Source organism: Liolophura sinensis, chromosome 1 (genome assembly GCF_032854445.1).
Source record: "Liolophura sinensis isolate JHLJ2023 chromosome 1, CUHK_Ljap_v2, whole genome shotgun sequence".
In the NCBI taxonomy this organism is placed as follows: domain Eukaryota; kingdom Metazoa; phylum Mollusca; class Polyplacophora; order Chitonida; family Chitonidae; genus Liolophura; species Liolophura sinensis.
Window position 1 is genome coordinate 42,721,166 of NC_088295.1, and position 12,157 is coordinate 42,733,322.

The window sequence follows — 12,157 nt, forward strand, 5'->3', positions numbered from 1 at the left end:
CTTGATTCTTATCGTTTAACCTTGCTGTCAGGTCATATAAGTTTTGACACTAGAGTGGCTATTTAACTTCCATGACTGTATGTATAATGTTACCATGGTATTTACCTGAACGTAGCACTGCATGTGCTTTGTTAGATGGGATTCTGAACTAGGTAGTTACATACTTTAAGTGGAATACACACATTACTTGCATGCAAAAATGATTGGTTCACATTCATAACATTTTTGTTCTTGTTTATATTTTTAGAAAAGAGACTTCTCTTCAGAACCTCTATCCAAGTTACTGTGCTGTTAAGCAAAACACAGGCGATCACATGACCTACAGGAGACAGTATCATTGGCCAGCAGAGTGACTGCATGTGCCAGTACTTTGACCACCATGAAACTCGACAAATCTGATCACAATCAGAATCAATGTAATTGTCCAAAAGAAAAGATCTGAGTAAAAGCAGACCATGTTCTACGATACATGTTTATGTCGACCTCTTGATAAAAGGTCACATGGAGAATTATTTGAACATTGGTAGAAATGTGACTTATTGAATCTGACTTTTTCTAGGAATGTAGACTTTCGAAAAACCATTGATTTTTGTAGGTGAGCACAAAAGTGTTTCATATGTTTTGGGTGGAATTCTTATGACTGGAAACATTGTGTCCTTTCTGTGTGAACAGTTAACTCATAAACTGACCTTTGTTAAAGATTTATAGTGACCACTATAAATCATGATTATATAAAGGCATTTTGTGTCTCTGTCCATTGTCCTACAGATGTATTGTCTTCATCCATTGTAAATAAATCATTGGACTTCATCTATATGACCTGATGTTTTAGACTCTTGATGTTTATATGTATAAAGCTTTGCTAAATGTTAAATGGGGCCTTGGCGTAGTTAACATGCTAGTACAGCATTGCCCAGGGTCCCCTGGGCAATGTAATTGCTTTGAATGTAAGTCCAGTTTAGGACGGTTTCCTCTTACCATAATAAGTCAAATATTCTTGAGTGTGCCGTAAAACTCCAGTCGAAAAAAAAAAACAAATATTACATTTGTGGACAACAAATTTGGAGCACATACTGAGAAGATCTGAAGTTCAAAGACACCTTGTATGGCCTTATTGGCCAAATGGTTCTTGACCATCTCAGTTTAAACCACCAGCCCTTAACTAGTGAGGCCACTTTTCAGTCAGGTCATGCTGGAATCAACTGTTCCAAGACATTCGCCTTAAGTCAACCAGACCGGAAGCCATCCAGATCAAAAGACTGAAGCCCAACCTGAACAGAGATCAAGGCATCTATCTCCCTTCGCCTATGACTTGCTAATCCTCCAAGCCGACCAGGAACCCCACCGAGCCTAACTAGTACCCCCCGCCCACCACACCCTACCGAGCCTTGGGCAGTAGGACTTAATCCCCAAATCCTCTGAGCACTATTTCTCTACATAACCCTATTGTTTCTTACCTGCTCACACCTATAGCTCACTTGTTATATTTAAGCACATTATGTTATGATGTCAGTCACTTGATAACCTTGCTAGTACTGCATCAAAACGTGGTGACTATATTAAAACCAAGAAGTTGTAAATCCATAAGCAATGCCAACTAAAACAAGTTATAAATACCACTAAAACAAGTTATACGCCATCAGTATGGAGATGTGGCAATCCATGACCTCAACCGCTTTAACAACTTAGAGAAAAGATACATGAAAGTTCAACACCCTTGCCTAAACTACATGAGTGTCAGTCGGCCGGAACCAGCTCTCAACAGAGAAGACACAGTACCTCTCCAGAACTGTTGCTAACCTAAGCAGAAAAACCACTCAGCCCCCACCAAATGAGCCTATTGGCTAATGGTCTGAACTAACATCCTGACCACTAAGACCACACCGAAGGATAACTTCATTGTAGACATTGAAGAAGGCCTAAAGCAGCTAGCATCCGGTGGCCACATTGACTACCTCCGTCACCCAATTTCAGCCCTTCTAGACAAAGCCCAACCACAACACAGCAGCCTGACTAAAGAAGAAAATAAAGCATTGACTGAATTGAAGAACGATAAATCTATAGTCCATAGCACCGGCCAATAAAGGAAAAGCCACTGGCATTCTCGACATATCAACTTCAATGAAATAGTTGATAATCTGATGGGAAATGTGGCCGCATACTATAAGTTGAAAAACGATCCCACCAATAAATTTTGATCGCCAGCACACCCTCAACCATCTCAAAGCCAGTAGGAAAATCACTCTCGATACACAAAGGAAGTTAACAGTACAACACCCCCGAGCTCCGTGTGACCATCAAAATCCACAAGGACCCTGTGAAAGCAGAAGACTTCTAGTATGCTCTAAGGGAAGTCTTAAACAACACGGCCCAGTTCCTGACAAGACTCCCGTCACCTTGGTCCAAAACAGCGGATTCCTTTATCAATGATTCAGCTGACTTCTATACACCCCGGCCTTCCCCCTCCCCACACCCTACCTAGCCTTAGCCGGTGTAACTTACCCCATAATATTTCAGCACATTATGTTATCATTCACTTCATAACCAGGGTAGTATCTGCATCGAAACGTCCGTGACAAAATTGAACCAAGAAGTTGTAAATCCATAAGCAATGCCTTGTCTAGTGTACTATTTAAGGTGGAAAGATGGCAAGGTGCAAAGGTTTCTTCAGGAATGCTCGGTATCCTCTGCCCATAATACTAGCAAGACTTTAGCCAATTTAGCCATGCAAGAACAGTATAAACAATTATATTCAGCTTTCTGTATTTCTTCAAACATCTCTGATCCGTTCATTGTTTTTATGAAGGTTATATTGAGGAAATGACAGAGCCTACTGTAAATCTTCAACCTTTTCAACCATTAAGGCACTGTTTCAGTAGAATTTATTATATACATTTATTATAAAAATGATGCAAATAAAAACTGTGCAAATTATTTCTCTACACCCCATAGTCTCCAAATATTTAAGTTGCTTGCAGAGGCAGATTAGAAGGTTGAAGACTTAGGGTAGGTAGAAAACATATTTCTCTGAAAAACTGAAACTGCACTTTGATTGGCTGGTTTCCAGGTAAAAGGGATACCTACATTTTTGATTTGAGAATTAACTGAAACAAGTGACTTGAAAGGATTGTTGATTGATTTGTGTTTCATGCTGTGCTCATGAATTTTTCTTTTATATGATGGCATGGAGGTTTTTGTGGGTGGCGGGGAAACTGGAGTGCCTGTAAAGAAATGTGTGGGGATATTTATGCTTCAGTATACATAACTTAAAATTCAGATAAAGGTTTTTTAGATAGACTGTATGTATTCAGATGTAGTTTTTTAGATAGACTGTATGTATTCAGATGTAGTTTTTTAGATATACTGTATGTATTCAGAAGTAGTTTTTTAGATAGACTGTATATATTCAGAAGTAGTTTTTTAGATAGACTGTATGTATTCAGATGTAGTTTTTTTAGATATACTGTATGTATTCAGATGTACTTTTTTAGATAGACTGTATGTATTCAGATGTAAATGTTTAGATAGACTGTATGTATTCGGTGTAGTTTTTTAGATAGACTGTATGCATTCAGATGTAAAGCACACATACTAAAGCAACACCTCAGCTTTTGTCTAAATGTAATTTATTTAATAACAAGTGTGTACAATATAAGCAGACACATTTGTTGGACGGATAAATGTATGGCAAAACCATGCATGCATTGTTACAGAAGCAAGCTGATGTACACGTATATTGAGAAAACAGCCACCATCACAGACAAATGACATAGATAAAAAAGGGGGTAACATAGTGTTTCCCAAATTCCAATCAAGATTTGAATGACTATCACAGAAATCAAAAACATTATTTATATGACAAGACAATGTAACAAACAAGAACTATACAAACTATGGATAAAATGTATTGTTCAATACAGCAATTGAAAACCAAATTCCAGATCAGTGATTAGAATCAAATCTACCAGGCACTCTTGGAACCTACCACTCCCTACCACATGTATCACCATTCTTCACCCAAACAATAAAGTAAAGAATAGCTATGCAAAAATATCTAAATCAAAGACATAAATCTAAAATGCAATCCTCTCCTCTACTAAAAATATTTCTGACTGTTACACAAAAATACACAAAACTCTAAATTATAAACTTGGAATTTTAATAAAAATAATCTCTGTACTTCTGTGTACAATGAAATTTTGGGATTCCCCCACAATTCATTCCTTCAATTGAATTTTGTCCTTACAAAAGAATTCATATTGGTTATGGAAATAGCATTTTCGTATAGAATATCGTCTTATTATCTATGTACATCGCTATGTTTGATGAAATTGAAAAATACCAAAAAGTTGCATGTGAAGTGATGAAACAACAGTGTTTCTTTTAGGACAAATATTTATTGGTGGCTAGGTTGGACATGATTTTACAAAAAATACATGAACCTAAAGTTAAAAACTAGAAATAAATCTAGCCACTTAAAAGCTTATTATCAAGTGGCGAATGTACAATGTTACAGTGCCTTACACCTGGAATTAATACCTAGAGTAAGAGCTGAAGTGACACAGAATGAACATGTAGCTTTATGTTAAACTTAAGGATAACATTTCTCATTACTGACTGTTGGTCCAGATATTGTTCTTATGGGAAATTAAACCTCTGGCATTGACTTCCTATCACTGTGCATTTAATGCATTCATTTTACAACTTGTTGAAACTGTAAACCTGTTGTACATACAAAGTGTTTCATGAACTGTAATATAGCATAGCTTTACGGTTACAGTTAGCCTAAGCTGATATTTAATGACTTCATGAGGTGACAAGTATGATGTGTGCCCCCCCGGCCACCAGGAGTATGATTTATGTAAGACGCAGAGCACTACTGGTAATCACGGAGCTGTGATTACTCTGTAATATCGTAAACCTGAACCTCTGGATTCGCCCACGCCATCACAACCTTGTTGAATGCCACAAACACAGCCTTGTTGGGTTTGCTGAAAAAGGAAAGGTTTCTTTTTTTAATGGTATACAACAAAACAGTTTTTTCTTATCAGGCTGTATTTCAATTACCAAATAAAAACAAAACTACTGTATACATAGAGTTTATCAGTGTTTTCAAAACATTCCAACTCATTCCATATCCATTTAAGTTCAGATTTACACTCAAGCATTTCCTGATAACTCAAAAACCTCGCAATTAAGTTTCGATCAAGCAAAGAAACGAAGTACATCCGAGGTAGTGTATTTTGACCTCACCCTTCCTTACATGGATCCAATAAGCAAGTAGGAGCATAATGACAACTTTCAGTGTTGTTTAGTAACACTATGCGTTTCAGTGTTGTTTAGTAACACTATGCTTTTAATAACAAATTCCTTTAAAAATCAAATAAAACCTAGTCACCATGATACCTGCATTAGATTTCATTTCATAATAATGTGAGGTTAATGAAAGTGCCAAAATTTTTCTTTTTATGTACAGGCATAGTTTATGCCCTTTCCCCAAGCATGAGTATCCAATAACCAGGAAAGCCTTGCTACCAAATCTATTTTTCATTTTGTGTTGCTAGATGCCCTAAAATGTCTTATTTCTTACCACTGGAAGTAGCGAACACCTTCAAACACTCCATCATGCTTGCCCTCTGTTGAAGAGAAAAATACATAGTATATAAAAAGTCTATTAAAATAGAATATTTAAAACAAATAACATGGATATATTTAGTCCACTACAGGCTTCAGAAATTTGTGATGACCATTTTTCAAAGTTTCTGTAGATTAGATGGTCTACAGTCTCTTGTAAACCATCAATGCACAGAGTTTCGCACAATGTAAAAAAAATTCTTTGCCTGGCCGAATCCCCTGATTTTTTGTGCTAATGGTAGCTGTTGTCAGAAGCGGCATGTTGTTCTCAGCAAGAACACCCTCATTTCCAAGAATAAAAATTTCTTGGATGTAAGTTATGCTCTTAATACCTGATTTTCGATACAGTGCTCTCAGCAGGTTTGCGCGCTTCAGGACATAATATGTATAATTTTACCATCAACTTGAACTGAGAAATGTGTTAAATAATGAAAAGTAATTCCCTCACCATCTCTCTCTAATTCCACTCCGAGGTAAATGTCCCCACGACCTGGAAGATGACCGACATATTTCACCCAGCCACGACTTATTTTTCCTCCTTGTCTGGAGAACTTTACTACATCACCAAGTTGAATATCATTAGGGCTGCGAGGTGCAAATGGCTTTAGACCAACTGTAGAATTCATCAAGGCATTTCTGCAATGAAAGGACACATTTAACCATTTGCTGTTTGATGGCTGTGAGTTTTATGAAAGAAGGAAATCAGAGTACCCTAACAAATTCTCTCGCATGTGACTTACAGATTTGTATGCCACATAGCTGGAAGGCGAGTGGTCCTAGCAAATGCAAGATTGCTTAAAAGGCTTTGGCAAGTGATGTTGACTGCTTATAGTCATGAAGCCCCCACAAAAAAAACAAGATTGGGTGGTCTACAAATTCTCTGTCCAAGGCCCATGTTCAAGTATCCACACTTTGTGTCTGTATTTGGTGAGATCCTGTCCAAGGCCCATATAGTACCCACACTTTTCTTACAATAATTTATAGCAGTTTTCTGAAGTGTTTGAGTGTTAAACCCATTTGAGTCTGCTTAACTGAGTGATTGAGGTTACCTCTGTGACCTCTGTGGAGGTTTGTTTCTCTGTGTGTTGATTGGTGGAGGGCTGACAGTTCTGAAGCCTGCTGACGTAGAAGGGTCAGGGTTCACATGAGGGTGATCTGTACCCTCACTGAGTCTCTCTGTGGACGGGAACCTGAGGCTTGAGCGCTCTGACTGTTGTTGTGAGGGGGACATTCTATGTGGGGGGAGAGGACGAGACTGGGGACTCCCACGCATGTCTGAAACACAAAATTGATGTTGTCTCCTCCCTCATAATGTTTGACGTTTTGTCTTCTAAAAAACTGAATTCTTTTGTTCAAATTGACAAGTTCTGAAAGCAATAGTAGAACAGAACACAAAATCAAGTCCGAAAAATACCTCTGAAGTCCAATGACCTTGACCTTCTTTTAAAGATGGACTTGTCTGTATCCATGGCCCGTTCTCGTACTGTCTGTCTGGGCCGTGCCTGACGAGAGGGCGGGGCTTGGCGGGATGGGGGCAGATTGTATAATAACACCTCTGTTTCTGTGTCGCTCAGATCATCTTTGTCTACACCACAGCTTCTTGGCTCTGCAGTTAAGAGGAGAGACAACCTTATTTGCTTTTTGTTCTTTATTTGTTTCCTATGAGTGTGGAGGACTACAGGTTTACTCTTTGTCTGTCAACTCATTACAAAAAAGTTTTCTGGACTTTTTTCAAAACAGTTCATAGGGCCTAAACAAATTTTAAATTTGTTTTAAAAGCCATTATTCACAGATACTGAAACTTTAATCAAGTAACTGGATACTTTCTTATCTTTGAGCCTGTTGTGTGGATGCTTGAAATACCACAAGCAGATAAAACACTACAGCTAAATCAAACAGTCAGGCAAACCAAGCTATTTTGGTTCAAGACTTGGAGTACAAATGATGGAATACCCACCTGGCAAGTTGCTGGTGTGGTGGGTGTAGTGAATCCTGGGCTGTACATGGCTGAGTGGGGCTGGAGGTGACCCTGCACTTCCTGAGGTGTAGACCAGGGCGGCGGTGGAGTCACTGCAGTCTGACAGGGCCGAGGTGCTTCTGGCTGTGTCATCACCATCTGTAAGAAGTTTTCACATGAATTAAAGCAACATTAATAGAATCAATGGGGCCTCTGTCACCTAGGGGGTTAGTGTGCCAGCACAGTGCAATGACCCAGGATGACCTGCTGTGAGTTCAAGTTCAGCTCAGACTGACTTCCTCTCGGGCCGTTCATGGGAAGGTCTGCCGGCAACCTGCAGATGGTTGTGGGTTTCCCTGAACTCTGCCCGTTGTGAAATATTCTTGAGTATGGCGTAAATTATGAATCAAATAAATAAATAAATAATAGTATCAAGCGTCTTGAGACATTTGCAATGATTAAACAAATTTTTGATTTGAATGGTCCTTAATTATACCATGCTAATGGTATAATTCATTTATATGAAAACTGGAGTGCCCAGAGTTAACCAATGGTCTTCATCAGCTACTTGGCAAACCTTGGACAGAAAAGGAAAGAGCTAGACTTGAACATGCGACCTTATTGGTCACAAACCTGATTGCTCCTGCAATCCAGTGCTGTAACCATCTCAGCCAGCAAGGCCCCGTAATACAAATGTTTTGAAGTTTGAATGCAAATACTTGTCATTTTGATTTCTTTTGGGATATTCCAAGATTTAACAATTTGTGTATTAAGAGAGTTACAGATTTACAGAGGACCAACAGGTTATTTACCGCCCCCCCCCCCCTACCAAAAAAAAAATCGATATGCATGTTATTGGAAAGGCTGAGGCATTGTGCACATTATGATCACACATTCCTTACCAGGAACAGAATATCGTGGAGGTGACAGGTGGGACACTGGCTCAGAGGGATTCCTAAACCCTGGCCTTTGTCTTGACTTGTCACCTGGTAATAAGTAAACAATGTTTCACCAAAGTGCCAATAATACAAAAGTAATGCCATGTCATGAATTCGGCTTGATGGCGCCACGTAGTTTGAGAAAAAACACACATTACAGGACTACATGTAGCTAATTCAAGGAAAGTGCATTTTTTTGCAGCACTGTACCTGTGAATATTAAGCTTCATGTCTGCATCCCTTTATTTTAAAGGACTCAATTATTTTTTTCAGGTATGAAAGCAACTCCACAAGAAAATGGTTAAATCAAAACAGCATGACATTGATTTTTTTTCCATATATTTTCTTACAATTTATGATTGAGTTGAACTGAGAGCACTGGGGCAAGATTGAATACTTTTGTTCAGGCTGATCAGCCAGTTTTCAGAACTTAAAGTTTCATGCCTCATATTAACAAGAACCATGCCTTGTTACACTATCCAGGCATGTATGTCTCAGTGATATCTACCTTAATGTTAAACTACATGTAAGACTTACCCCTGTGTCTTGGTGGAGTCAGGTGTGGCAAGTGCCTGAACTCCGACCCTGCAGATCGGGGGGACAGGCCTCGTTCCACATTACCACCACTGACCCACTCATCCCCACCCCTGTGTCGCTCGTAACCTGCGTGGTGGTTGGGGCTCCCGTCTTGTCTGCCACTCAGGTGTATCCGGTTCATAGTGGAGGTCCTATGTGGCTGAGGGTACTGGTAGTACCTGTCTGATGTCTCCCTAAGGGCTGAGTGATCCAGGTAGCCATGAGCTGAGGAGGGCCGCTGCAGAAGGTCTCCTGCAACATATACACCAAATGGACAAGTTATGCTATAGTCCATAACCAGAGGATAGAGGAAAGTCATTGGATCTTTGATGAAACGGCACACTACGTAAGAAGCCTTTATCAGCTTTTTTCAGTATTGATCACACTGCCTAGATGAGTTCAATATCCAATGGCCAACTTGGATATTTATTGTCCTCTGTTTAATGCCATTCTAATTACATTATTTTCACTTACATAATGGCAGCTGGTATATTATGAGTGGTGGAGACCAGAGTGAACTGCTTAAACTTCCAATCTTTGGTACTTTTTACTGACAAACATTTTTAAGTGTGACAATCTGTCATACTGGTTGAAAGCAAGTGAGCTGCATGTAAAACTACATGAGTGAGCCTCATTGACAACAAGGCCTTAAAGCAAGGAATCTTGAAAATTCCCCGTTCAAGAATATTTATTTATTTATTTAATTGGTGCTTTCTGCCTTACTCAAGAATATTTCACTTATACGAAGACGGCCAGCATTATGGTGGGAGGAAACCGAGCAGAAAACCACGACCATCCGCAGGTTTTTGCCAGACCTGTTCGAGAATAAGCTGAGATTTCAGTTCACTTCAAAGAACTACACTTTGTATATATGCCAATGAATATGAATGGTTCTTTTCATGGTTCAAACCTTGAGGTTGTGGGAGTCGTTGCGAGGGTCTTGTATAAGCAGGTCTTATCTGGCTTTCTCTGATACCCATCTCTTGTCTGTGTCTGGATGACTCTTCATCTAGCTTATCTATCCTCCCATGGCCCTCCAAGGAGGAGTCAAGCTTCCTCACATCCTCATGAGAGGATATGTAATGATGGGACTCCTGTCTCACTGAGCTGTATCCCCCAGTCACTTGCCTGTCCCACTCTGGTCTCAGTGAGTCGTGATTCTTGCTGCTGTCCCTCAGCTCCCGCTCCAATCCACGAGACTCCTCTCTAGAGGCGAAGTTCCTGTCTCCATTATAACGGTTACCAGGCAACTGATCCCACTCTCGCAACACCTATGACAAATATGTTCGCACATATTGAAAACAGAATGTTCCTCATTGATGGATAATAAGTAATAAGGCTATAAATTACCCACTTCTTCATAAGTTAATGTGACAAAAATGCAGTAACAGCTCAGACTCATATGCTATAAACTAGAAGATTTAGTGTTACCAGGACTAATATGCTTTTAATATGCAAACTATGGATTTATGGTCCACTTGCTTAATCAGCAAATGCAACAAATATCCTCCTTCACCATAATGCTGGCTGTCGTCATATAAGCGAAATATTCTTGAGTACTGCAAAAAAGCACCAATGAAATAAATTGAATAAAATAACAACAAATATCCCAAATGACGGTTTGTATAATAAATATAACATATGTATTGATAGAAACATATTACACAGCAGAATATTAAAGATATATTTGGATTTTCACTGATGGAGATAAATTAGGGAGTACAACATTACAGGTAGTAATTTCATTATGTCCTCTCAAACATGTCCAGACTGGTACCTTATGGTTGTTTGAGGAGACTTCAGTGGATGAGGCCAGGGCACGATTCTGTCTCTCTAACTCCGCAATCTTCCTCTCTGCCCTGTCCAGTTTCATCACTGCGCTCTCATTAGCTTCATGAAGGTCCTGTATCTGACCCTCCAACTCCACTGTGGGCAAGACAAAGATTGAGATGACAGCATAAAGGGTGTAGATGTTTACTTTTGCACATTTATTTGCATGGCGCTCTGTTCTTGCCTTAACCATTACAGTATGTAATGTATATTATTCCAGACATATTTTTTTAATTAACTATACCATATGATGCCTTGCGAAGACTTGTCACTCTGTGGAGAGAAGGGGATTAATGAAGAGGCTACTGGCAATGACACTATATTGGTCCTATCCTGGTGGAGTCTCAGCCATTACAGGCCAATCAGATTACAGAGGGGATTGTAGTGCTGCCTCAATGGAACACCATACTGTCACACCCAGTCACAATATACTGACAATGGGCTAACTTAGCAGATGCTTGTATGTTTATTTGATTTTTGCACATATAGCACTGTGCGTATCATAACAATTGTTGTTACCCATCAATAAAATTGGTCACAGTTCGGCATCTTTGGTTACAGCTTTCCACTGAAAATATTGTCTGCTGACATAAAAGAAAGGTGTACGGCAAATTTACATTTTACAAAAATTCTTTCCTTGTAGCTGAAACTTGAAAATTCTCAAAAGCTGGGAATAACGCTTAAGATCGGAGTTGAGTAATTATTTCCATCTCATACGACGCTAGATATATTGCTCTTTCCCAGAATACAACTGTTGACCCTGTGGGCTCACCTATTTTACGTTGCAGTGCCTGTGGACTGTTGGGCTCGTACGTGTTAATGGATGTGGAGAGGTGTGAGGTGGACGCCCGATCCCCACTCAGCTCCTCCACACGTTCTCTCAGCTTGACAACCTCCGCTGCCAGGATCTCCTTCTCCCTTCTCAGCTGCCGTACCTGCTCCTCACCCTGAGGCAGGCAAAAAACACAAGCAGAAGTTTTACTAGGACAGTCTGAGCTATGCATAATTATGACCATTGTTACCTTGACAAAGCAGTTAGGTCAACTCAAAGATTTGTTCTCTAAATCACATCCACACCACGTATTTTCATTTCGTTTTATGCACCTATATGCTTTGTTCCAAAGCTTTGTGCATTTTGAGTGATCAATAAAATTGAAGTTTTAATCAATATGTAATGCATGTTAAACTGTCAACCAGGGGTGCACTTTATCATACTTTGGGG

General features: G+C 39.4%; 2 protein-coding genes across 2 annotated transcripts in view; one reads left to right on the forward strand and one right to left on the reverse strand.

Annotated features, from left to right (window-relative positions):
* LOC135482351 (transcription initiation protein SPT3 homolog) overlaps positions 1-295 on the forward strand; it is a 64,782-nt gene extending 64,487 nt beyond the window's left edge. The window contains exon 13 of the mRNA XM_064762290.1: positions 248-295. Coding sequence (XP_064618360.1) covers positions 248-295 — 48 coding nt within the window. The remainder of the gene's footprint in view (positions 1-247) is intronic.
* A 4,565-nt stretch (positions 296-4,860) lies between these two features.
* Positions 4,861-11,458, reverse strand: LOC135482359 (uncharacterized). The gene is made up of 11 exons (XM_064762302.1): positions 11,455-11,458; positions 10,883-11,031; positions 10,082-10,376; positions 9,067-9,357; positions 8,494-8,577; positions 7,592-7,750; positions 7,049-7,240; positions 6,684-6,909; positions 6,083-6,270; positions 5,591-5,636; positions 4,861-4,991 (listed from the first exon to the last, which is right to left on the reverse strand). The coding sequence occupies exons 1-11, from the start codon at positions 11,456-11,458 to the stop codon at positions 4,901-4,903; spliced, it is 1,725 nt and encodes a 574-aa protein (XP_064618372.1). The 3' UTR covers positions 4,861-4,900.
* Between the last annotated feature and the right edge of the window lie 699 nt (positions 11,459-12,157).

Bases quoted from the DNA above. Each gene is read 5' to 3' on its own strand.
- LOC135482359 (XM_064762302.1), bottom strand. The intron at 8,578-9,066 runs GTAAGTCTTACA...ACTTATTACCAG, and splicing joins GACTCCACCAAGACACAGGG to GTGACAAGTCAAGACAAAGG. The intron at 5,637-6,082 runs GTGAGGGAATTA...TCTCTTCAACAG, and splicing joins AGTGGAATTAGAGAGAGATG to AGGGCAAGCATGATGGAGTG.